The sequence below is a fragment of the Sparus aurata genome, chromosome 2 (assembly GCF_900880675.1).
Source record: "Sparus aurata chromosome 2, fSpaAur1.1, whole genome shotgun sequence".
NCBI lineage: Eukaryota > Metazoa > Chordata > Actinopteri > Spariformes > Sparidae > Sparus > Sparus aurata.
The window spans coordinates 5,543,743-5,571,464 of NC_044188.1; the positions used below are offsets into that span (position 1 = coordinate 5,543,743).

The following is a 27,722-nucleotide window of genomic DNA, read 5'->3' on the forward strand; positions in this document are numbered from 1 at the left end:
CTCCGTCTTTATTAAATCAACCACCAGTTGTCAACCTGGATGCGACAGTTGTTCTTAGTGCGACTTCAAGGTGTTTTTTTCACATGTGACTGACATTTGCGCACGATTTGCTTTTTCTCCCACGTTGTAAAATGGTATTACAATATTCATTGCCACCTTTTCTCGATGACGATTTGCATATACGGTAAAATAAAGTAAAGTTTTTGTTCTGATCAGTGAGGAATCTCGATCATCAACATGTTTTTGGCATTTTTCAAAGACATTTCATTTGGAATTCTTCCTCTTTTTGCCGTAAAATCACATCCTTTTTTGTGATGAAGGCCAGAAATGTCCCTTTTTTTTTTTTTTTTTTAAATGTCCATGTTTCACAGGTTAACAGCTCAAACAGAGAAAAACACACCTCTCCATCTGATGTCACATTCCTGAGCGGATACCAAGGCCAGAGTTAACGATTCACAACCTTAAAAACTGTACCGCTCTTTCGAAAAACATGAATAATCACATCCCCGCATCAGATAGGACGTTTGCCTCTGAACTCATATCTAGGAAACGTGTGAATGCTTTTTCTTTATGTCCTGTCTTTCCTTTCATCCAGTTTTATTTTTTTTTGTTCGTCTCTCTCTGTGAGCCCTGCAGGTATTTTCAGCCTGCCCTGCAGCTCTGTTCATGCGCTGTCACTGCAGTTTGGGCTGTCATTATTTCAAAAGCTGGATAAAGCTGCATGATTTTTATTTTAATTAAAGTATCACCCAGCCTTTAGTAAATACATTTCAGCAAGCTCCCGTTAAAAAAAAAAAGCGCTGAGGGCTAAATTAGCCGCTCGCGAACAGAATTTTTGGGTTTCACGTTACAACTGGTGCAAAATAATAAACACGCAACTTTTACTTTTGTTTTCTGACCTTTTGGTTGCTCCGGGGCAAGACACTCTACAGTGAGGCTGCCTGGTCGAATTGTTTGACCTCTGAGCGGGTTAAAAACAGGTTAAGTGTGTGAAAAACAAGGATAAGGACGCAGGTGAGAGGAGAGGATTGACCTCTGTCAGTCAGGAAGGATAAGGGACGATGACGGCGACGAGATACGGCAGGAGCTGACAGTGGTTCAGTCTTAAAACGCAGAAACAAGCACTTTCTGTGTGAAGACCGAACCGGTACCACCCACACTGGCATCATATAAAAATAACAGCACTTCATCAGATTCAGCAATTTAAACAAGCACTAATAAAAAACAGACCTCGCCTCATTCTGCAATACAACAATTTAACAACAATAATGTAATTGAGCCCCGTTTCTTAATGTCTCGCAGCACCTTGTTTACTGCAGCACCTGAGGGTCTCGCGTTTATGTTTCAGTATTATTAGTAGTGTACAGCTGATGCAGCGTTGTATACTGTAGCATGTGTTTGCTGTTGTTTGGCCTGCGGGGACGAATAAAGTTTATTGGACTAAACTGTTTTCCTCTCATTGCTGGGAGTTGTAAAAGTCGAACCGCTTCCTGGTGTTTTTTCTTGCTCGTCAGTGTCGGTGGGATCTCGTACCTGATGCTATCTGGTTGCCCCAGCGATGAAATAAATAGGTTGAAAGGCGTTAGCTCGACATGCTGGGGAATTATACTTCATTGTTTTCCTGCTGAGTTAGATTAAAAACATTTACCGACACCGCTCTCACGGCTGTGTGAACGTGAAGCCAGCCAGCACAAAAACTAGACAGTGAAGCTGCTAAAACAAAGGAACAGTTTCCTTCACTTCCTCCCTGTTGGTTTCTGAAGAGTCACGGTGAAGCTCAAGCGTGATGGATCTACACAGCTAGCTGTCACTCAAAGAGGCCGTGGAATTAATTATACATAACTTTAAGCCTGAATGGTACTATATGTCACGACTGGGCACCCGTTAAATTCACGCATAAAATCCACACAAATGGAAAAAGGACAGTACCTGCTAACTGCTGCTAGCTGGAGCTCTTGTTAGCTATTTAGCTCAGTTGAGTGCTGCTAGCGGTCCGGACTCTGAGCTCAGAACAATCAGAACAATTTGTTTACCTAGCTAGCATGGAAGCATTGGACAGGGACTGGCCGGGGCTAGCTGGTTAGCATGCTAACTTCAGTACATATCTCTGCAATACGACAGGTCAGAATGTCAGAATTGTTATTTCGTCACTGAATTTTAGTCACGTTTGAAATTATTCCAATTAAAAAGTAGATTTCTTGCTTTAATATGATCCAAACAAGAGGTATAAAGTTGTGAAGATTACGTCGTCCCTGGTGCTCCGCCTCTGACGCTGCGTCCAGGTCTATGGTTGCTCCTCGGGGGGAAACGACCTGCGTCGCTCCCTCCAGAGGTAACAAAATAAGGCTATTACTTCTTTCGGAGGTGATGACAAGACTCCAGGAAGTTAATGTGCCTGGCCCAGACAAACGGCAGCACGCAAACCCCACAAAGCATGTTTTCACTTCAGTTTTTGTGCAAACGAAACAAACAAGACTTAGTGTTGATTAACGAGGTTTAGCGGTGCAGGTATGTTGACTGTGTTCATTTCAGGCGGAGCCAGTTTCCCCGGTTTCCTTCTTTATGCTCAGCTAAGCTAACATCCTGCTATATAAAGAGATGCAAATCTTGCCAAAATGTTTCTTTTCTTATTTCTTTAGTTAATTGGAGACAGAGAATGTCTTATCCTTTGTAACAACTAGAACCAAAACATTTGAATTCTTCTCATATTTAAAGATGAAATGAAAACGACTTTCATAGATGAGGGCAAAAATTTCAACTAGACTGCAGAGTTTTTTTTTTCTTTTTTTTTATTTCCATATTTCTGTCCCTTGTCATTTAACCAAACACTGTGATGGTAGATATTCCTCAATAGCCCTCCATCAGACTGTGTGTAATAGCACTCAGTCCCTCCAGACAGAACACTGTGTTTAGAGAGATGTCCTCTGATGACAGTCCTCTGTGGGCGGCCGCCCGGCTCGTTATTCAACATTTACTCACATGTAGGAAAAAAAAAAAACTCTGCATGAATTGTGCTCCAACATGCAGCTCACACACTGCAGTCAGCTGATAGATGTGTTTTACCGGGGCTTTTCTTTAGTTTTTTAGTTTAGTTTTGTTTTTTTTTCTCACTGACATGAGCACATGTAGTGCTGCAGTTTGAGGCCTCAGGGTCACTCTCAAGAAAACATCCCTCAACTCTGTCATTGAAATGGTAGAAACAGCACACGGCCGGGCACTGCTTGTACTCGGAGAAACCTCTCTCAGTATAACTCCGGGCTACAAATACTTACAAATAGACCCACAAACATTTTCAATGAGGACGAGCTGGGCACATTTCTTTGTCTTCTTAAGAATATCATCTTCATTATTAGGACCAGAAAAGGAGTTTTTTTTCTTTTCAAAGGACGCCTGACACGGAGAGCAGCGGTGTAACCGGATCCCTGGATGTGTGTTAAGCTCTAACGCTGATTCCTTTTAATTTGAGGTTTAAAGTGGAGCTTTGTATCCTTGTGTATTTTTCTCGGTAAGAGCCGCGCTGCTCCGAGTCAAGACATTCGAACGTTTGCTGAACACCTTCTGTTCAAACAGGAAGCTTTTATTCCTGCAAAGCTATTCATTAGAAGGAGGGAAACTTGTTGAAACAACACGAGTGTAATCTCTCTCTCCTCTTTGACTACGATGCGTCACGGCAGGAAGTTCTTTTGTCGATACCTGCATGCGCGGTGAGTCATTCTTTTGCTTTTTTTTATCCAGCGTAGCCATCAGGGCCCTAGGACGGGTTTGGAAGTAAAAGCACGAAACGTTTCCGTGCACTACTCTACAAATCACACAAGCTCACGAGTATTATCTCTGTCATGTCACAGATGTAAACAATCAATCCCAGTGAAAACAAATCATGCAGAGAGACAAACTATCAGCGATTTAAATGGGTCGACTTTGTGGCAACAAATGCGAAAAAACCCAGAGCATCGTGATTGCCTAAATATGTTCATGTCATGGCAGAGCACAACAGCCATAAAAAAGATTTGATTATTGAGTGCACAGACTGGCGGGGGAGTGGGGGGGAGCTAATGCAAAGCATGCACAGCAACATGCACATAGCACATGATCAACAAGTAGTGAAAAGGAATCTGAAGTGCCTCCACGGGGCCGCGACTTCTGCCAACTCCTCAGCGAAACAACGCGACAAAGCTCTTCGGAACAGCCCGAGTGATTATCGGCTCGCGCGCCTTCATCATCCTCAGGGAGAGACAGACATAAATAAACATGTCATCAGTCAAAGCGAGCATTTAATTATGTTAATACGTTTCCCACTTTGATTAGCGCAGTTTAATCTCAAAATAAAAATGTTAAAACCTCATGGCACATCAACCAGAAAACATAAATTCACTTAAGTACAGTTTGTGCCGGGTAATTATTTATGTTCGCTAAAATGACTTCCGCCACGAGCCAAACTGGGTTCTAATGAAGTAGTGTGGACTCCCCTGCAACATGGGTGATGGAGTAAAACAGAAGCTGCTGGAGGGATTTGAAAAAAATGAAAAATAAATCACACATTCATCAAAGCCAACGGCAGAAATTCATAAAGTTAGCTCCTTCTGTGATGACAGTGCCGCAGTGTACTGTGTGAGTTGGTCACATTCCCAACAGAAAACATAAATTCCTGAAAAACTAAACGTTTAAATCCAATATTCTCACAGACCGTGGCTGGTTCTTCAGTTCAGCTACAGACAGGCCACCTCTTGGTGACACCACACAGAACAACATGCACATCTTTCTTTACGTGTCTTGGCTTTTTGACAGTGCAGACACCTCTTGGCTCGTGTGTACCAGTTTGCTTGTGTGTCTTAAGGAACGCGTGGTTTACCTCTCGTTCAGTAAGGATGGAGTCTCCTCGCACCGCCAGTCTGTACAGGTGAACAATGAGTTGAGATGTCTAAGAAAACCTAACCTGACATGTCACGCAGAAACCTTTTCAAAGTCGATCAACGCGCATCACAGGCTAATTTTCAACCAATCAGAACAACAGCGGGAGAGCGCCGCCACCAGCAGAGCCCGATGGTAAATCAACGTCTCGCCAAAGCAAGAGACGAGAGATGGGCTTTCAGTTCTCTGCTCTTCTCTGGATGAAAAACACTCTCCAGCTGTGGTATATATATATATATCTGATGCAAGCAGCATCTACGAGAACCTCTATCCCAGCCGCCATTTTGTTTTCAAAGGAGCAGCCGCCTCGCTCGCCGGCCGTTACATCCAAAACAACGCTTATTAGTCCGACACTCGGCCTCGGGCTCAGCTGGAAGCCTACAAAGATGGATTCGCGAGATGAAGTGATCTCGAGAATGCAGCGAGATTGTTGCTGCGTGCCGACCACTTTGATTTATCGCGATGGTGTTTTGTGCATTAATGCCTCTGCGCCCCTCTCGCATTTCCAGCATCTAAAATAGATCCAGTCCTTGAGCCGACGCTCTCAAATGAAGCATTAAATACCACCGACACATTCACAGAACAAAGCAATATCAGCCGTGCTGATGTGTGCTCTGTGACTGACCTCAGGTCTGCGTATTGAAACCTGCTGCTGCAGAGAGCCAAACCTCCCGGGGCAACTAATTGGTTGTGACTCGTCATGGCAACCGGCCATGCGACTTCAGGGAAATCAGTCCCGACTGGCTGCGTAAGGGCGGGTGGGGGGGATTGGGGGGGTGGGATCAGTTAGTTTGTTTGCATTTTTTTGCATGGATCAGCTTTTGGAAGATGGAGTTGCAAACAGCACTGTAATGTAATCAATGGCTGGCTCCGCATTTGCATTCGGAGCTGATCGGGAGATTTGTTTTTGTTAGCAGTGATTCTGAAAGCCTTCAAAGACCAGAGTTTGGGGGTCAGGGCCCGCAAGTCCGCAGCTACAGATTTCCTGAGACACGAAGCGGTGACGGCGTGGAACTTTGGACTCAATTAAATATTCTCTGATGACCTCTGGTGCCCGCAGATAATTGAGTGGTTAAGTCGGCCGCCACTGCCGCTACCTGAGTGTGTCCCTCCTGGCGTATAATCAGCCCGCTGCTGCCTTTTTCTCCTCTGCCTCCACACCTCTGTCTGCCACTCTCATTTCCAACAGTGGGGGAAAAAAAAATGTTTCGAAAAAATTTTAGAAACCGCTTCTCTTTTAACAACCAATTTCAATTGGCACAGTGTTTGAGGAGGTTCATCCTGCAGTGCGAGACACCGTCAGCCAGAGAGGAAAATATGTGGAGATATCAGAAGTGAGGTAGACCTGCGAAGATGCTCGTGTCGATGTGTGGAGCTTTATAATCGAGGATACCAAAGGTACAGCGAGGCTGATGCCTCGATGACGCGTCCATTTTCTTTTCTGTCGCGGCCGTTAAGTAGATAATTTAAATTCTTATCTTGATTAATCTCCTCCTGTCGTTGGGGAATATTTCTCCAATTTCATTCGGACTTTTAGGTCAATTCTGTGGCATCTGGATCCCGGGGACACGACACTTCCACGAATTGGACTTGAAAATCCTGCCCGCTGCGTTTTTTTTTTTTTTTTTTACAGTTTGAATTTATATTTGACCCTCCAGCATGATTTGTTTGGAGTGGAGGACAGTCTCGCCGCTGTAACCGCTGGACAGTGCAGCCTCGGCCCGCTGCCTCCGCTGATGAGGATTGTTTCTGACAAAGGGTCATTGGCTGTGCATGACGACGGACATGCCTGTATGTGCTGATGGGCTGCCTCCTCTGGCACAGTTAGGCTAAATGTAGACTGGCACTGACACTAATGTACACTGATAAAGCTGTGAGAGTCAATAGTCAGGGAGGAGAGTGTGGGGGTGGGAGACACTGGATTCTTAATTTACCCCATTTGTCCCATTTGTCAGTGGCTGGAACTCGCTGGTAACTGGGTTGATGAATCATTCCGCGGACGGGAGAGCTCTCCCCTGCAGCCGGCGGCTTCGTTGATTCTTAACAGGTGAAGGTTCATTTCGTGGCATGCGTGGCGTCTCGGGGCCGGGGAAATCTTAATTTCGGCCGACATAATGATGCTGAGTGAGATTTGACTCATCCTGTGATGCGTTTTTTTTTTTTCCCAGTGTGAGCGGCGGACTCGTGCATAATGCTCACCAAGGACAGTGGTAGTAGAGATGTGGGTTTAGCCCGAGGACACTGTTCAAAGCTCCATGCAGACTGTACGCAGACCTAATTGGTGAATACAAAAAAAATGCGTAGCGTGCAGGTGGGGGTTACTACCTGCTGCACATTTCTGCCTGCAGGTGGCGTGGGGTCAGCTGCAGGGTCATCAGTCGAGGGGCGGGGGGTGCTGCTGCTCGCTGATGTTTTGCTCCTTTAACCCCGGAAAATCTTTTGGCGGTGGAGGACGTCTCCATACAGCTGACCTCCATGTTTGATGGACGCCAGTCTCCATCCTACTCCTCTGATTTCCTCTCTGGTTTGCTCTATGGAACTGTATACATCCTGAAGTAGCCGCGGGTGTCTTCTTCCACCGTGGAGTGATGATCTCTGAAGGGTACTGCAGCCGTGTACAGAGGTCGGCCCTCGTGTTCCAAACCTTGCCTGAAGAGAGGAGTCGTGTTAAGCCCACCAAACTGGATCCCTCTCCAGGCACCGATGAGCTGGATGAGGTGTTTATCAGCTGTGGGACGGTTGTTGGGCCCGTAGGCCTGCGGTATCAGCCGGATACCTCAGGAGGTGGTCATATCGCCATCTGTAGCGCCCCTGGGTCAGCGCGCTCTTGCACCCTGATATGACATGTCGGAGGCTACGATCGGTCGTACCACAGAGCAGGAAGCCTCCTCATGAGACGCTCGCTCGAAAAAAACCCGAGCGCAGCCGCCCGTGTTCTGGCGATGAAGAGCAGATCATCTCTTTAATCCGCAGCACGGTGGAACCCATTAACCGCGCACATGTTTTAACTAATAATGGCGCCAATTATTTTTTTAACCGAAGCAAAATGAGATCAATAAAAACACTGCAGTATTCCCTCCTCTTAAGATGATGAAATTAAATGCGCAGTATGTCACTTATCTCAATTAAAAAAACAAAACAGAGGACGTAAGTGGCGTGGGATCATGGGAGTTGTTGTCTTCGCTGTTAAACAACCACGATATCCATCTGCGGGAACGCTCACTTCCGAGGTGATGTTTAAAGTTTGTCCACGCTTACGTTTACACCGCCGACTTCCTCCGACACTCTGAGGCGACTGAATCAAACTCACCGGGCAAAATTGTGGATTTCTCTGCTTTGGACGTTGTTGGGAACATTTGGGATAACGCAAGCTCACAGCTCAACAGAATATCTGAGAAGGGTCTAGTTGTTTTTATATGTTTCGATGGAAAAATCTTAAATATGGTATACTGTATCAACACAGTATATTTGGGGGGTCGGCTCACATGAAAAAAAATGACATCATAAATCACAGAAAGGTTCGAGCTGTACCTGCACTGTATAACAACTCTGTGTATCGTGCCCGCGTGCTCTCACATTAGCGGGTTTATCGCGTCCTTGAAATCTTCTCTTTGGCTCCTGCTGCCACGCCCAGTCTCTGGGTAATCGAGGGTTTTCAGGGAGACTGTCAGTCACAATCTGTTTTATCAGCCCGCTCCTCCGTGAATTAATATTCAAAGAGATTTTAATTTTCAGCCGCCGTGAACGGACGGGACTCCACAGCGATCGCACCGAATCAAAGGAAATGTCAACAAGCTGATAATTGAAGCTCGGCCTTCGACGAAGACTCTTTGAAACGGCGTTTCATTTTAAACATGCGCACGGCAGATACCAGAGATTCCTTCATATATTTCCTCTGCCCGGGATCTAAAATGCCTGGTCATGGCGTAATTCAAGAGTTATTGTGTGTCCGAGGTCACCCAGCCTGAGTGCAGCAAAAGCATCGGTCAACAAAGGGATGAAGGGTATGCACACTAACTCCCTCTGTGCCCTTCTTAAACCCACACAGACACTCACACACTCTCTCACACACACACACACACAACTTCTTTGACGCTGGGTAAATGGTCACAGGGACAGAGTATTCCCAGCAGGACTTTGTAGATGAGGGTTGTCAGCACTTTTCTCACCAGAGGGTTTAGGCCTTTCGTTCTGCTCCGGGATGGCTGAGTTTAATTGGAGAACGCTAATGCGCAGCTGGATAGCAGAGCTGCTCATGCCATGGCTGGCTCTGAAAATGGGAGGGCGTGAAAGCAAAAAAGGCTGGTGAGTGCGAGGGCTGCAGAGGGGTGTGTGTGTGTGTGTGTGTGTGTGTGTGTGTGTGTGTTCAGAGCAGCTACCGCAGGCATCCCTGAAGATGCCACCAAATTTATTCATGGGATCCGCGCAGTTTGTTTATGAGCCGTCTCATTTACAAAATAATAGGCAATAATAATTCCAGCAGATTGATCCTGGGTTAATCCAAATAATTGCCAATTCATTATAATTTCACATTTTCTGGAAATAGAATTGACTTGTTCTGTCTATCAGTGGGGTGTAAACTGCATGCCCAATCGATCGGGTTACATGCGAAACGTGTCGCGAACGCGGGCAAAAACCGAGCAAACAATGCCGGGAAAATATTTCTGCACAATGGAAAAACAAATTGGAAAACACATTACCACCTCACTGCAGGATTGTGACACATTTTGAAAACGCCCGAGAGGGGACCGTAAAGAATTCGAATGGTAAAAATAACAGGCTGTCAGAGCAAAGTCGATATACAAAAACCGAAAGCTCCATCTGGGGACAAATCATTTTTTTCCTTTGGGTTGTTACTCTTCCGTAAACAACCGTCTTTCAGTTTGGAGATGATCAATGGAGAGTTTTGCGCTTTATGACTGATTTCAGTACTTTGTGGAGCAAATATCAAAGAAATTAGGATGCGCTGAGTTCTGACAGTCTCGCTGAGGCAAGAGGCGAGTGAGTCATTGATGTTTACGTTTCTCCGCTCTTTCAAAGAGTTTTGCAGAAAAAAGTGCGAAAGATAAAGAATAAATGCCTGAAAGACCCGCTCTAAATGATGTGTAATGAAAAGTCAGTCCGAGAAAAAGACTCATTAATTACATCCTGATTTCACACAAAGCAGTAAAAGATCGGTTTATACTAAATGTAAATATTGTGGCTCGGGGAGTAAAGGCATACCTGTAACAGATTCACGGATTTATGATTAAAAGCTAAATGTATTCTGTTGCAGTTACGGAAAAAAAAAGATTACAGATACATTTAGTAAAAAACAACAAGATTGACAACATCTCACACAAGATCTATCTGACCTCGGAAAGTTTGTACTAAGATCAAATAAAAGTCATCGTATTGATATTTATTGTCTCTTTATTTGTATATGTTTGGTATTGAAGTAATCTAAAAGGATCACAAATCAATCAAGTTACATTATTTAATATTGTGAAACCTGGATTAGGACGCTGACTACATTTTATAACCGTTATTTAACGTATCGGATAGCGTTTTCTGAAGTTTCCCTCCCAACCCTGCACGTAGAGCTGGACTCATTATGTGTTTCAGGTTTGTGCCAGGCCCGGTATCACTTCAGTTCTATATCACAGTTATATAGAGTAAGAAAGGTCTGTGCTGGGGAGGTCGGATTGATTGGATGGATCAAACTAAGGACTTCTACATCCAGGAAAAACTCAACATTGAGATGTTTTTGACGTAGCTTATGCGTAGCTTCCATCAAACGTCACTATTTAGTCGGACAGTCGCTTAATTGCAGATTTATCATGTTTTTCGACCGATAAACCCATTAACGATGCGATATAATGTCACTTGTCGCTACACCGAGCTAAAATCCTGGATAAACAATTAGCATTGTGTCAGCTAGTGGTTTTCATGGGGGCCAAGACACACAAATGGTCAATTTCTACATAATGTTGCTTAACTTTATGCTTCACAAACCAAGTAGTTTTATATTCACATTATATTGTTTATGTTTATGAGTGCTTAAACGGAACCAAACTGCTGCTGTTATGTTTACTGTTTATTGTCTCAGTGTATGCACCTTATTCACCAGGACAAATTCCTCGTTGGTGTAAAACCCTTCTTGGCAACAAATCTGTCTCTGATTCCGATTCTGATTTATTGTGGCTATGGCCTTTGGTGACGGGAGTGCGTACGTGTTGTGTTCGGCGTGTGATGGTGGTGTCGGTCACTGGCTGCGGCCCATAAAGAGAGAGCAGAGTAGAGTAATGCATGTTAAAGGTTAATGCTCAGTGGATTATCATTTTAAAAACCTGACCGCCTTGTTTTAAGCAGACTTTGATTACGTGTTAGTGCAAAGTCTGTGCGTTCCCAGGGACGATGCATCACAGAGGAGAACACAGAGGTGACACACACCTGGGAGCTGGGTTAAGTCCCAGCTGTGGTGTCTTTAGTTCAGGAGGAAGAGAATATGTCCTTGCGCTGAGCAAGTCCGCTGGTAGGTCAGATTAGAACGCGTGCTCTGCTGTGACAGCACTACAAGCAGCCACACGTAGTTCATGGGCATCCCAGGCAAAGGGTGGCCTTCAGGGGGACACCGGGGGAAATGCAAATAACTCAAAAAGCACCTGTAAAAGTGTGTTATAAAAGCTCGACCCTGTCTGGTGTGTATAATTCCATTACTTTTTCTGAGCAGTCTCCAGGCTCGGTGTGTCGGGGGGAGCACAGCGCGATTCACAAATTGTATTTTCCGTTATGTAAAGCACATACACGGGCACCGAGCGAGGCCAGATGGATGGAAAACACCCAATCAGCTCTAAACATAGCAAGAACACTCAGCCAGGTGTCTGCGTTCAGTGTCTCAGAAACAACAGTTGTGATATTCATTTACAATGGGTGTTTGTGTCGGTGTGTCAGCTGCAGCATTGTGGAGCGGAAACAGCTCCTGGTTGAGAGCAGCTTCAGGGAGATGAAAAGAACAGCACGATCTCGTTCTGAGACTTGAGTGTGCCTTTTTATTTTGATTTTTTTTTTTCTGAGTTCATTTCGCCGCCTCGGTCATGGCAGGAGTATTTCTGCAAATTATGTGCCTTGAGTTTTGGATGGAAGGCTCTGAGTGAAACATGTGTCAACTTCAGTCGCGGCACTCAGCCCGAGAGACAAAATCTGAGGAGACAAACTGGGAGGCGAAAAAGCAGAAAACGGAGTTGGAAGTGACACGAGTTGTTTCAGGGACACCTTTGATCAGTTGACCAATGAAAATGCCACGAGCGAATGGGGGGGGGGGAAATGCAGTGAGCTGAAGTAAGCAGCCTCTCTCCCTGATCATTATCACGGAGCTGCAGTTGGATTTGGAGCCACATCAAGACTCAGGACGGAGCGGCAGTATGGAATCGCTGACATTGAGATGAATAAATGAGGGGATAATAATGCGTTTTTGCAAAACCCATTCATGTGTCAGGGGCCAGAAACATCCCATTGTTCTGCAGCCATGGCAAGAAAACCTCGCAGTAAATACACTTGTCTTAAAACTTGGCCTGTAAATGTTGTGGTTTGAGATCGATCCAGCAACAACTCGCGCTGGAGACAGAGAACATACACAGTTATACAGGCGTTCGTTAGCGCCATAGATATATTTAGAATTGCATTCCACATTTGATTGTTGGTCTGTTATTAATACTGATTCAGCCATACATATATTTGCTTGCTTCCTGCTAAGCGGCTTGTAGCGTAGCAACGTTTAAATGAAAGTCTAGTCAGACCACAACACTGGTAAATCAACATGGTGTGGCCTATTATAGTAACATATTACTGAATAAATTGGGGCAGAATCAGAAGCAATGTACGTATCATTACAGATGCACAAAATACTTGTTTCTGATTTCCTGCCAGGGTCCATTAAATTCATATAACAGGACACCTGAGACGAAGCCGTTTGAGTATAAATCAGGGACGGCTCCTGACTGCAGATGCCTCGTGAAGTCGTAACAGTCGATTCTCGCTGGTGAGAGAGACTGTGAACAGTTCACACATCTGACTACAAACAAGTTTCAAAGAATGAAGGATGATTTGAGCACACGCACACACACACACACTGTGTGTCGGCGTTATAATGAACATGACAGACTTCTTGAAGCGCTGTAGCTTTAGGGACGGAGCTGTCAGTTTGCGGGGTGGATCCACCACTTTGGTTCAGACTGAAATATCTCAAAGACTATCAAGTAAAAGTTGGTTCATTCATGTTCCCCTCTGGATGAATGTTTAACTTCTCATCTGGCCATCAAACTTTTACTCTCTCCATTACTTTGATGTATTACCAAATAGCTGCAGCACCCAGTGCAGGAGGGATCGAGCTAGGCTAACCTGGAAGTTAGCATCGCTCTGGTTCCCTCAGAAAAAAAACCTTGTGGGATTTTACAGTTGAATTTTGGATGATTGCTGAAAATAAGCTCTGTGACAAACACAAGCTTATGATACTTACTTCTGTTGAGCAAGATCATCTTCACAGGTGAACGCCGCTTTTGTGAGTTTTGAAGCATAAATACAATTGTCGTTAATGCTACAACAACTAAGTGTCTTAGACTTCTCTTCACTCTACTACTTTAAATTGTTCTGTCATCAAAAAAAGCTCCACCTGTAGAGACTGATTAGACTGACACTCACAACTGTAGCGTCATTTAGCCTCTTGTTAGCCTTCTTAAAAACATGTAAATGCTTTTGAATTCAAACCTGATCTTTACAATATGTCAAGCTTGTGTTAACCGTAGACCTTTTTTCAGACATTTAACCAAAAAAACTATTCAGAAAACGTGTTGGCTCTGAGTCGAGGGAACTGCAGGTGCAAAAATGCTAACTTATTTCACGTTTTTTTTGCCTCAATCCTGCGGCACTCTACTGCCTGTAATGTTAGCATGCTAACACATTGGGTTTAGGTAGCTGCTGCTAAATAGAGCCTCACAGAGCTGCTTACACGCCTGTAGACTCTTGCTGTGTCTCAATTCAGTGTCTGCATCCTTTGGAGGCCGCATTTGAAGGCCAGTTACGTCACTAAGCCGTGCGTAGGCTGTCCCAATCCGAAGGCTCCTCCAAATGCGGCCTTCTTTTCCCTGTTTTTGGAGGATGCACCGCTACTATTCTTCGTGGCCTCACATATAGAAAGAAAGAGAGAAAATGGCGACATCGCGTGGCGTAGATCGTCACTTTTGCAGGCCTGGGGGGCAGAAATTGTACGTAAGGGTAAAACAACTGGTGACGCAACCAGGAAATGCTCCAAAGGCTAGGCCGTCCCATCAAAGGCCAGGTCCTGCGAAGGATGCAGACCCTGAGTTGAGACACAGCAACTTACCGTTGTTATAACAAGACACCTTGGGAACATCTATCTTTTAAGTTTTGATCATACTTTATCTACAACACAACCATTTCCCCCCAAACAGTTGGGAGGTGATGTCATCATATACACCTGAAGGCTGTTGTTGGCTGTATCGGGCTCTCCTTGTCATGGCGGAGTGAACACTTTATCAATAAAAGCTTTGAGGACATTTAACATGAAAGTCATTTAGAGCATCATTTACAGTGACACGCTTTATTATGGACAACCTCATGTGACCTCGAACTGTACACAATGAAAACAAGTACAAAAAACAAGAGCATCGAATGAAACGTATTTCTAGAAGCCATGAACAATCTGTTAATCCAAAATGAAATTAAAAAAAAAGTTATTACAAAAGAAAAAAACAACAACATAAAACTGCATGAACACACCATGGTGACAAAACAAAGCACTTACAGTATTAGTGTTTTTTTTTTTTACAGGCTGTGACACAGGACACAGGTCAGGTTGCTGGGTCTTCTGATAACAACGACAAAAAACCCACTGAGAAACATTTCAGACTGTAGCCTACACGGGAGAGTCCACTGAATATAGGTCATTTGAAGAAATCAGATATTTTCCCCTTTTTGAATCAGCGCGCGTGTGTGTGTGCAGCTAAAAGCCACCTCGCTGATCAATGAGCCGGGCTCTGCTGCCGTATCTGGCCTAATGAATTGCTCATGCATATACAGTTTGTTCATTAACCATCTAATCACTGTAGTTTAAAAGGTATTGGCTGCTTGTGTACTCTCTCAAAGCCATTTGGGTGGATAATGTTTTCCAATCCTTAGCTAAGTCGATAGCTCGACAATGCACAGTTGCAAATATTTTCTTTCGGCGTGGGCTACGGTTCGAATCGGAGCAAAGAAGTTTAACTTGAACCGCAAAGTGAAGAAACTGATCGACTCGTGGAGCTGCATTGTGATTGTTGGAGACTTCCAGAATAATTCAATAATCGAGTACAATGCTTGTCTGACTTAACTGGCATCATAAAATATGAGAAAAGCCGAAAAAAAAACACACCAATCCACAATAACATTGTGGCCGGCACGGTCGGATCATTTTTCATTTTGTCTGTAGTCTCTTCTTCGGCCCTCCTCGCTGACTCTGCGTTGGACGGCCTGAGATCACATGAGGCGCTTTGACCAACTCGCTTTTGAATTTACGGCCCATAAGGAACGCATTTTAAAACAAAAAAATCCAGCCATATTTCATCCTACGAGTACTTTGATAGAGGAAATGTAGTAGAATTCCACTCGCGGCTCTGTTAGGAGGGAGGGGGGGGGACTAGATGGCCATGCATGTTAAAAGCCTATGTGCCATCAAAGCCCCTCGGGCTACAAAGGGCTCTTTTAGCAAATGGATGGCAACAGCTGCAAACTCTGGGCTGTTCTTAATGTTCACGGTGCAGATGTCTGCACTTGAGTCCCACAGTCTGAGACAGATCTGTCTGGCTCTACACTGAGCCTCTCTCATCATATCACTGAAGCTTCATTAAGCACTGAACTTAATATCAACATCTGCCTGACAGTTTTTTGCTCTCCAATTAAAAGGAGAACCCCAGTAAAAGCTACAGTAATAACCACTGTAGAGACTTGTTATATAACGCACGTCTCCCCTTATCTATCTCGTGCTCGCCTCGCATTAACTGATTATCAGTACATTACATTGCGACCCTTTCACTGTGTCTTGTTTCAGTGTTTTGGCAACGGAAGATGTTGAGAGAGACACGAGTCATGAAGCGTTTTCCAAACCACTTTTGAGCGCATTGCTTCAATTTGTATCATCAGGCCCGTCTCGCGCTCAGACACGAAGACTAGAGCGAACAATGGAGGGAACCGTGGCCGCGTCCAAAAGAGAATCATTGTGCATTAGCACCGCAGCCGCCTCTGTAGCCTTTTAATTCGGAAAACTGGAACCGACAGCGAAGCGCCGAGGATTGGACGCTCGAACGCAAAAGACTGTGGCTCTGGCGGATGGCTGGGTGCCCGACGCCGTCTGTACTTTGGAGATTTGAGAGAGCAACGTCTGTACTGAAAACGCCGTCCTAACAAGGTCTGGAATTGTTAAAACCGAAGAGGAGTTTTATTTGGGGAACAAACCTTTTGGTGTCTTACAGGCTTCAGAGGAAGCGATGAAGCAGAAGTACAAACTCTGGCGACGGGGGGGGATACAATCACTGACATCAACACGCGGGCGGTGAGAAATGTGTTGCAGTCGCGAAACAATATTCAGTCAGGTAACACACATCTATCCAATCAGTGAACTGGGACAGAACAATGTTGACTATTGAACTCATTTAATGCTTAAAACAAATACAAGTTACTTCACTGGGTCATCACAATTGAACAATAGATTTTTTTTTCATAGTTGTAACACCCTCAGAAATATACATTCACATGGCTGCATACAGACAATTTTTCTCTCTTTTTGATTTTTCTTTCAATAACATTAAATCGACAGACCGTATGCATCACCCCTTTGTATGACAGTGAAGCCGCTAGTGGCATATTAAAAACGTACCGGAGGAGCATTTTTAAGGTGGGACTTTGGAAATAAGCTATGCATCAACGTCGTCTAGCCATCATTGAGTCTCTATGTTTGCAGTCAAAATAGGTATATTTTACACGAACGGAGTCCCTACGCAAGTTGTCCCTAAATAAATCCCGACTAGAATCTCAACCCTATGTACAGTATTTACAGTGGAATGTTGAACATACTGAATACAAAAAAGTAGATTAGGATGGAATGAAGTTACAGTCAGTATTACAAAATAGAAACTCATAACACCCCGACAACATGAAGACAATGTTTACATCGAACCAGAATACAGAAAACTCCAAATCTGAAAGGTTTGTCTTTCTCCAACATGTCTGTCTGAGAAGCGAGTGTGGCAGTGGTTTTAGAAATGGATGCAGGGGAAAAAAAAAAGAAAAAAAAGAAATCAGTGAAAGGAAACTTTTAAAAGTTGTGCTTTAAAAAAGGGGGGGGGGGGGCAGCGTTGATCTTTGCTTTTTTTTTGGGCCAAAGTTGCATTTTTTTTTATTTGTCGCTTTAATTTACAAGTTAAATCTATTTTCATTTGATTAGAGTTTCAATCGTTGTGCTTCGAAAGGTCAGCGATACGTGACCGAGTTAGGACGTCAACTTTCCAGTAAAAGTTAAAAAAAAAACATGCTGCCACCATTTAGCCTTTTATTAAAGGGACAGTACACCACAAAATCTAAAACACATATTTTTTTCTGTTACCTGTGGTGCTATTTTATCCATCTGGATTGATTTTGTGCCCAAGCTAGCTCACCTTACGGCTCAGCTGTGGAGGACGCTTACTTTAGTTTAATGTTTATATCCAGTCCGGAGCACGAGCCTCTCTTCCACGAGTAGATGCACATTACCTTCGATGTAGTTCAGTGGAAGGAAAATAGCTCCGACGTTAAAATGTATTTTGCTGGCGCTTTGAGCACCACGAGCTGAGCGCCGTCTAGTTCCATTAGAATCTAATGAGGGCGGACATCCCCACAGCCGGCATCCCAAAAACTCCCACCAATCCATCTAGATGGATAAACAGAGCTTCGAGTAAAAGATGAAAATATATGTATGCTTGATTTTGGGGCAAACTGTCCCTTTAAATGTTAAAATGGCAATAAACGCAGCTTTTGAGAGATCTGTTGCTTTAAACAGAAGTACAGACACATCGTTAGTTTTGTGCTGGAGCTCGTATCCCCACGGTAACAACTAAAAATTACACTGCGAGAACAATTATCGGTCTGATCTGCAGCCCGTGTCACGTCTCATTAGTATTCATCACGTTATTCTATGGCATGAATAACTCAAACGATGGAGCAGCAACTGTTCAGACGACCTCACGTCTCCGGAACTTTTTCATAGGCACTGAATGCGAGAATGAAAGATTAAAAACAGGCTTCTCATGCGTTTGTCTCTCTATAATGCCTCGATTATAGCGGGGATTTGAAAAGCTACAGCGAAGCAGTTCGTCGGCAGGTCAATTAGTTCCCCCCCCCCACCCGCCTCTGAAACGATCCGTTTTGAAAACCCCGCGCGTTATCCTCCAACTAAAGTGGAAAAAAAAAAACCACAGAACACAAACAGAAATAAGGCTGTAGTAGAAAAATGAACTGAGATCTGAAATCAACAGACTTTTAATCAGAACATGACGTTTTCCCACTTTCCAAATCGCGATTCGTGTCGAAGGTACGATAATAAATTGAGGCTCATGATTAACATGCTCATCTAAAAAAAAAAACAAAAAAAAAAAACATACAGTTTGACAAGCATGGACTGTAAAACATTCACACCTCCGGGGAGAGCTGCTCTCCACGGAGATGCTATTTTTTTTTTTTTCATCATTATTTATAGATATATTTATATACTTTTTATTGTGTGTTAACTGCGATATTGTTGGCTGGGTACTCGTGTGCCCATGAATTCATACCTCGGTGAATACCGACAACACCGACAAAGTGCTGTCTTTTGAGCTGCAAACGAGGACAAACGCACTGGAATCGATACAGAAAAAATAGCAACGTACACGCATCCACTCCAACACAAAAAAAAAACATGCATAAAATAAGGCTTTATATAGTATTTATATCGATCAGAGCCAGTCAGAAAATGCTGCTTGTATCCACGGATTTAATCCTTTGCTTCTGTTTTCATCCGATATTTTCGCGCTGAAGTTTTTTTTTTTGTTTTTTTTTCCATTTTTATTTCGTTGTTGTTGTCGTTTGAAGCGAATGCATTTGGCTGATTGTGTTATGGACCTCAGAGCCGAGGAGAAAACAAGCAATTCGCTACGCTACGGTAGCATCCGCCGGCGCTCGTTAACAGCGATTTTTTCAAAGCCAGATATATCGCAATGCCTTCAGACGGGGTCATTGTTTCCTTATTGGCGGGTCCAGATGCCAACATCAGGGGAAGGACAACCATTCAATCCTTTTAAAAATCCACCACAACACAGCTACTGAAATTTCATTTTTAGAAAGAAAGAAAGGAAGAAAGAAAGAGATGGAACAAACACATGAAAGCAGCAGGTGACGCATTGTACTCGAGCGCGGCCACCATCTTAATTCCCTTTACAGATCACACACGTTTTGTTTTTCTCAGTAAATAAAAGCGTCGGTTTGACATTTTTTCCCGCTATCCGTGTCCTTTTGTGTCCATTGGTGACTCCTGATAGCAAATGCCGTTGGTGTGAGCGGGCGGGCTTTAGCCAATTTCTTCAGTTACATAGTCAACCAACACAATCAATGAGGAGAGACACGGTCATCGCCGGGAGATCCCCCTCCCTCCCCCTCCCTCCCCCCCCCGCCGACACTTTTCATCTGACATCCATTTGATAAAAAAAGGCGTGTGAGAACAAAACACAATTATGAAAACTGAAAACACACACACACACACACACACACACAAAAACAGACATTTCTTTTCATTATAGTGGTAAGATGGAGAGCTCGTACACACAGGCCGTTCTGTTCAAGTCAAGAGACAATCATGACATTTCAGAGCATTATTAAAGGTTTCTGTGGACACCGAGACTCGCCCGACCTCTTTTTTTGTTCTTTTTTTTTGGGGGGGGGGGGGGAATGTGACTGTGATGCACAGCTGAAAAAACAGAAGTTGTCGTGTTTGATACGATTGCAGTCCTTCTCTCTCTCTCTCTCTCTCTCTCTCTCCCCCTGTTTATTCTGATTCACTGATGTGGGAACACATTTTGATGCGATAGAAATTTAGGAGAAAAGAATTGAAAACACTCGCTTTTAACCGTTACTGCCACGTCCAAATGGCTCAGTAGACCGACTCCCTCTCAGTAAAGAAACTAATCAGGCATATAAACACAGGCGGGGTGTCAAGGAATACTAAGCATGTCTTTGGAAACCAGCAATAACACGTCTGCTCTTTAACGCTGTCGATATACAAAAAAATGAGTAATCTCATGACCGCTAACCCACAGTAAGAGACAGGAGAAATGATACAGGTCCTGTATTTCTTTTTTTTTTTCTTTTCTTTTCTTTTCTTTCTCGGCGACATTTTGACCACAAAATTACAAACACTTAGAACTCCACCTGTAATTATTCCAAACATTAAACTCTCGATTCTCAGGTCACTTAAAAATCATACAAAAAGACTTTTATAAAAGTAACAAAAACGGCAATGATAATGGAAAAAAAGAAACAAAAAAAAAGAAACAAAACAAACAAAAACAAATTGCACATCCAGTGTAGGACTTTCACAAATGTGCTCAGCAAAACCTCAACCAGCAGTCTCTTTATACATTTAATACATTTATAACATGAAAAAATACACAAAAAGGAATATTACACCAGTATTAATCAACCGATCACCTCGCTGGCCTCGTGGGTCAGTGACAACGAGTCCATGTACATACCTTAGTTTGTATTCTTTGCCCATTCACCGGATGGAACTGATACCAATGCTGTTTGTGTTGACAAGTCGATGTTGCTAGCACTTTAAATAGACGCTTGATTTTCTAAATGAGATTAGTTGGATGGGGTCTGATGTAGGGGGGGGGGGGGGGAGTCAAGGGGGGGGGGGGGGGGGGGGGGGTACTAGGTTGACCAAAAGAGGACTGTGACTGTGAAGGGTGCAGTTTGACGAATGGGAGGGCGGGGGGCGTGATGGAGGTGAAGGGTGCAGTGGAATGCAGGTGGGGGACAAAGGGTTGTTTGGTTTGGTTGTTGCATGCCACTACACATACCACTCTTTCTTAGAAATGACAGAGCCGTCGGTTTGAGAGATCATATCATCGGCTATCTCAGGTTCGGGGTCGTACTGGAAAGCCAGAGTCCGCTCGTCATAATCTCGGCTCTCTCCTTCGTCCACAGTGAAATAGGGCCTCTTCAGGTCCTCTTGCTCGCCGTCAAAATCGCGGTCGCTCGCCTCGAACCCTCCGGTGCCTCCGATCTGGGCGGGTTTCTTCTCGTCGTCCGAGTCGTCGGGGTACTGCAGGTTCTTGGGGATGGGAGGGTGGGCGGGCAGGCCGCCGGCCTTGCTGTACCCGTTTCCGAACACGTGTTTCTTGGTGCTGTAGTCTCCTTTGAAGGTGCGCTGGCGGCGGCGCAGGAATATGAAGAGCAGTATGGCAGCCACGCCCAACAGGGCGACTCCACCCACAGCGCCCCCGATGGCGGCGCCTGCATTGTGCTGCTCCTGAGGGATCTCTTGGGTCTGAGTTGTCGGGACGTTAGGGAAGTCTGGGTAGGAAAAGACAGATGGAAGGGAGTGTGTCAGTGCTCTGGTGGGAGGAGGTGCGTTTGTGCAGGTGCAGATTTTTTTTTTTTTTTTTTTTAAGGAAAGATGAAGTAAGGGAGACAAGGACGGAAAAGCAAAGGGGAAAGGAAGGACCCCCGGCCCCCACGACAACCCCCACCCCAACCCCAACAGGAGCCCTTACCAACAGGCTCAGTCACTGACAGTCACATGCGGTTAGAGAACATGAAATAAACAGCCAACAGCACCATCAAAGAATAAAATGACTGCAGAGATTGGAGTGAGTGAAGCTGTGTCAGCATGCATTAACCATCATCTCGGCTCTGTTTGGAAGACGGAGGGAAATAAAACACATCTGATGAACAAACTCTGGAGAGAATTCATTCATGTGGGTTTTCGGTCGATTCGTGAAACTGTGGATTTCACACGAGCGGGCATACTGAATGATATACTGTTGGACAGTCCGGCATAAAATAGCACACCATGACATTACAACCACCTTCATCATCAGTGTAGCGGTAATGAAATGAAAGAGCACTGCCAGAGATGATTATTAGCAGCCAAGCGTACAGAGCCATGATGCATCAAGAGAGCTGATAAACATGAAGCTCTTCTGTTCAGGCGGCGGAGCAACACAGCAAAAATAGAAAACGCTTCCAGAGAGGAAAAAAAAAACATACAATATTCAGTCAAGACAGCGGAGAAGAGGAAGAGTGTTATCAAATGAGTCAAAGATGTGCTCTAATCTAGAACAGAGAGACAAAGACTAATGGTCTGCTGGAGACAAACAGCGACTGAGATGCCAGAGTCTGCATTAAAAAAAAGATATTTTGTTTGAAATTCAAAACTGCCACGACCGTATCTGGAGCTCGACTGAGCCGTCACATTCATTCCACCATTTTAGAGAGCACGTAGCCTGCCCACAGAAAGATAAACACCGCTCATGACTAACACAGCGGTTGCTTACAGTGAGAGAAAGCGCTGAAAACCATGTCCCTTACATAAGCATCTTCACTTAAAACAAAAAAGAAAAAAAGAAATAAAAAAAAGAATGTGAAAAAGCTCCTCCAAGCGCAGAAGCAGAAGAGACTTTTATCTGAAATGTGATCAAAAGCCTCGGAGCGCGCAGGTAGCGCTTGTCTAAACCTGCGGAGCAGAGGCGCATTTAACTTCAATGGCACAACGCTGAATCCTCAACAGAAAGGTGGGGAGAAAAACGCAACAAAGAGTTACGGCATCTACTAAACAAATGGTGGGAGAGAGGGCCGGAAAAAAAGACAACCAAACGGCGAGGAAAGAAAGGAGGGGGCTTCCCGTTCACGCGGGGCAAACCACTCGCTCTCATGTACAGCATGCAGCGAGGAGAGGCAGGCGAGACAGGAAGTCTGATGCCATCCCGCCTCCCGTTGGACTGATTCATTACCATGCGACACGTCATAATCGGGTAATCACAGATCTTAACATTGTTTATGAGGCGTCGTCTCAAAGCAGATATCTCAATCTGATAAACACGGGAAGTGTAACCGTCGGGATGCGAATCAGCTACATTTATTTAACTGGAACATATGATGTTTTATGGAAACACACATTTGCATAAATTTACATCGGCGAGTGGAATCGTGCCATTACAGCTGCCAAAAGATGCATCGCATCCGAGCGGAAAGGAGGATTTCACCAACACTGCTCAGTGGATGGAGGGAATTTAATGGCCTACTGTTGGACCGGTGGACGAGTTAAACAAAATCTATTTATTGTATCTATATAATGACCATTTGACTGTGTGGGGGGAGGAAAAATCGAGGTTCTCTGTTTGCATGTATGTGTCTAATTCAGGGTAGAATATGTCTAGTTTCATGTAGTTTTACGTTGTATTATTTTACGTTATCTTACGTCACGTCACGTCACGTCACGTCATGTTCTCTATTGTCTGAAATTAAACAAAATTTTTTCCCTAGCGTCAAGTCGTTATAATTCTGTTTCAATATGCAAAAAATTAGAAATGCAGATGTGTCCGCGCGTCTCAGATAACGCGGCCTCATCAGTGCGTCCGGGACATTATTATATCTACAACATACAATTATGGTTTACAGTGATGTGGAAATTGCCTTTCTGAAATTAGAAACTCATTTACAGACTAACTGGTCGGGATTGAGCCAAAATGAAGGTTTATGTCGTTAAGCGATCCTTAAAGTTCCTCGGAGACATTGAGTTCTCGGTGCCGCCTCGCGGGCAGTCGGAGTCCAATCGCTGCGCACGGGAGCAAAATCTGTGGCGACATCTCATCATGGCGAAAAACTAAAAGGACAGATTCAACAACATGAGCAGAAAATGATTCTTTTTTTGAATCGCTGCCCTAAACTCTTTGGATCAGAACTCGATTAAAACCGCTTATCAGTGGGAACGACGAATCTCTGCATGACTGTGGTATTAAAAGGACGGCGGCGGGCGAAGCGAAGAAGCCTTCCTCTCGCCTTTAATCACAATGGCGCTCTATCAGTCCAAAGCAGAGACCTCCCAAACACAGTCGCTCTCCTCAGCTGCTCTTCCACTGCGCCCTTTTCTCCCAGCGCCGACTGCAAAGCTCTCCAATTTCTAAAGCGGTGCCGGGCACAGTCTCAAATATCAGCTCAGGTTTTAATCTGACCACCTAATGGGATTATTCAGACACAGGCCTTCATTACACACATGAATGAGAGAGCAGAGCCAGGTCACCCCTGCTCGAGAACACATCCTCCCGACCAAGTCCAAAGAGGGGTGAAAAATCCAGAGGATTGAGGGAGTGGAGAGAAAAGGGAGAATGTTCTCCCGTAATCCTCCCCTCCACCGTTCTCCGCCTTCCTCTGTGAGCCTTCCCTCTCATCAGCCCTTTAATTCAATCTTAATTAGGCGGCTTTTTGCCTCGCACTTCTGAGGGGTGCCAAGACTCAATGTTTACCACTCAGAGAGGTGAAAAGACACAACGCGAGACCCTACAAAAACTCCGGAATAGTGGCAGTAAAAGATGATGCGGCGAGCTTTTCAAAGGCGCTCCCCATCACCTTCACTTCTATAAAGGATCGAGTGACACCACCTCTGAGCGCCCGAAGTTGAAGAATGTCTACACTAGAGATCCAAGAATGCGTCATTGTCCGTAGAGACTATCGACATGAAAGCGGCTGTAAACACTCAGGTATTTTTGTGGCTTTTCTGGCAGGCGCATCCAACTCTGAGGAGGCCTCGAAAACAGGAGATGAAGTTTCTAAAGGAGTCGTTAAGATGCTTTAGTAGAGGGGAGAATGGAAAGGGAGGGCTGGTGAAGTGTTCAGACGCCTCTGCCTCTGTAATGGAGGTGCTCGAACGGCAGGGAAAGAATCTTTGAGAAACCAGGAAAAGCTTGTCAGCTCACTTCAGCGCAAGCGGAGCAACACGCTGCTTTCATTCCGCGACCTCAAAGAGGCGTGTCGGCGAAGAGGACTGCCCGTTTCTCACCGCGTTATCCAGCAACACTTATCCCCCCCTCGCAAGGTCACGTCTCGGCACCGCCTCCCATTCTCCCAACGGAGATAAGCAAAACGGCAAAAAAAAAGATTCCTCAGTTTTTCTACCAACGCGCCACCTTTGGACGAGTACGCGCAATCAAGAGTGGCCACGGTGAGGACTAATCACGTTACAGAACGACTAATAATAAAACGCATTTGAAATGGTCGGGGTTGCGTAGGGGTGTTTGACAGCGCGGAGGAGGGAGGAGGCGTTCCACCAGCACGCCGTCGCTACCGGCAACACCTGCCAACAGATAGATAAAACAGACCTCAGAGCAGCACAACAGCAGCCCTGATACTGTTCCAGGCAACAAAAGGCTGTGTATATTAACACCACTCTGGAAATATGCAGATAGCGGGGGTAACCTTGAGTTGCGACGACTCAAACGCACCATTGAGATTAATAGGTGCCAACGTGAGCCATGAAAGGCCATAATTCAATCCAGAGAGGCACGATAGATTTATACAGGTGAAGAACAACATGAAATACTGCAGCTATTTGAATGCTGCGGCCATGCGGTCCTGTGTTGCATTAATCAAACTGTTCTGAACACTCGCGCTGACTGACTTGATCGAGGGGATTATTTACTATCTCTGAACAACTTTATTCCCCCCCTAAAAAAAACGAAATCCTTCACATCCTGACGGGAGCGTCCCCTCCTGAGTCGTTTGAGCAGAACAGAAGTGAGTCCTCAAAGGTGCCGTTGTGAGAAAAGTTCATTATTGGGCCTCAAACTCAAACGATTTTGACGAGCTGGGAATGAGATTCACAAAGCTACTTTTCTTACAAACGGGACCTTGGAGAGAAACACGTGATGAACTGAGCTCTCTTTACTTTTTGGATGGATCCAGGAGTTTTTTGTCTCACTTTTATGAACACTCCAACAGGGCTTTTTTTTTTCCAACATTTTTGCTAACTTCTCAGGAAATAAGGAGGGGAATACGATCTTGGTGAAACAAATCTTAAGTCTAAGAGCACAATTTGATGTATCCAGATTTTTTATCTATCTTTTGTCTTATTTTTCCATCAAATTAAGACGGACTACCGAGCTTTGGCGGAGGTATGCGCTCTTCCCCCAGAAGTGTCATTCTAGTGTCACGATACGTTATGTAACACACTGGAGAATGAATAAAAAAAACAAAACACTGTCCGTAAACAAACTTCTAACATAATTATATTTACAGCAATTGCGGTTATATATGCTCGCTGTTTCGCGGCGTGCTCTCCCTCTGAGTCACTCGTGTAGAAACAGAAGTGAGTCTTTAAGAGAAACACATGGGGAACTCATTCGAAAAACACGACATCTCTTCGAGGGAAATGACACATCGGGTCCGCGCCAGATCTGCGGTTTCAGAAAACAAAACGTTTCTAAAGCCGGGTTTTTTTTTTTGTTTTGTTGTGTTTTTCCGCGCGGAAAAAAACAAACGGCAGCGGCGGCAAATGTTCAAAGACGCCGAAGCAACAGAGGCTATGAAGTGAGAGAAACTGTATCACAACTCGGTCCTGCAGGTACAGTTTCTGGGTGTGCTCCGGTCGTGTCTGCACACGAAGTAAAGACGGAGAGGGAGACAGGTACAAACATTCCTGAGTCTTAGCGCAATCACTCGGACAGGGTGTTATGACAGAGGCTGGGAGAATGAGAGAGGATTTTCAAAGAGTGGTTCAGGGAGTGGTGCTCTAATATGACTAAATGAGGAACAAGCAGCTGACAACGGGGGGATGAAAAGAGAAGGAAAAAAAACTAAAAAAAAACGAAGGCTGCGAGAGTTTGAGGAGTGGCGGCGAGGAGGGAGAAGAAAAGAAGATGGAGCGAGCGCCTTTGAGAGGCCGAGGAGTGACAACAGCAAATAAAGAGTGGCGTAATGAGCGGGTGAGGACGGGGACAATCGGGGGAAGACGCATTAATTCAGCGATTCCAGCGATCCTCATTACTCCCTTGTCTGAATTTGCCAGTGGTCGTGAAGTCATGGAAATGTAATGCTGCCACAACGAATAAAAGCTCGTCTCTGACAGGAATTTAACATGCTGCCGGGGGAGGCGAAGCCGAGGCGAAGCTCTTTCTCGCCCTATCACACCATGTTGTCCTGTTTGCCAATTTTCTTTTTTTTTTCAGCTTTTACTTTATTGCCGAGTTATCGAGGCGTGCGCTCGTCTCGTGTGTAGGTTAACGCCACTCTCGGCATTTAAAAAAATAAAATAAAGTAACTCCGCGGTTGCGAGTGAAATTCGACTCGATCCAAAAGACCCAACGCACTGACGGCGCAGGATGTGCTGCAGGAGATAAGGCTGTGAGGGGCTGGCACCGACACACTGGTGACATCATGTGTGGCATGTTGGGAACATGCAGCTGCTTGCAGGACGGCCCTGTCAGAGAAACAGAAACAGAGACTGCCTCTTGTTTTTATCTCTCCGGAGCAGAAACAGCACGTAGCGTCTGGTATCTGTTGGTGACTAGAGCTGCAGCGATTGTTGTCACAGTTGATTGGTTGATCAGCTAACGAGAAAAAGGGTAAAAGTCTTCAATTCCTGCCTCTTAAATGTGAATATTCCCTGGTTTCTTTACTCCTCTTTGACATTTAAGGACGTAATTTTGAGGTTTCTGAAACAATAATTGACATATTTTCCATTTTTCTGTCGCTTTATAGACCAACCAACTCAACTC

At 44.7% G+C, this 27,722-nt stretch overlaps 1 protein-coding gene across 8 annotated transcripts in view; it reads right to left on the minus strand.

The window, feature by feature from the left end:
* The window catches only part of nectin1b (nectin cell adhesion molecule 1b), a 171,493-nt gene that overhangs the window by 69,900 nt on the left and 73,871 nt on the right, over positions 1–27,722 (minus strand). The window contains exon 6 of one of the 8 annotated variants that reach the window (XM_030439224.1): positions 20,868–21,525. The exons of the other annotated variants lie outside the window; for them this stretch is intronic. Coding sequence (XP_030295084.1) covers positions 21,020–21,525 — 506 coding nt within the window. The 3' untranslated portion in view covers positions 20,868–21,019. Of the gene's footprint in view, positions 1–20,867; positions 21,526–27,722 lie in introns of those variants that run through there. 8 annotated transcript variants of the gene reach the window in all.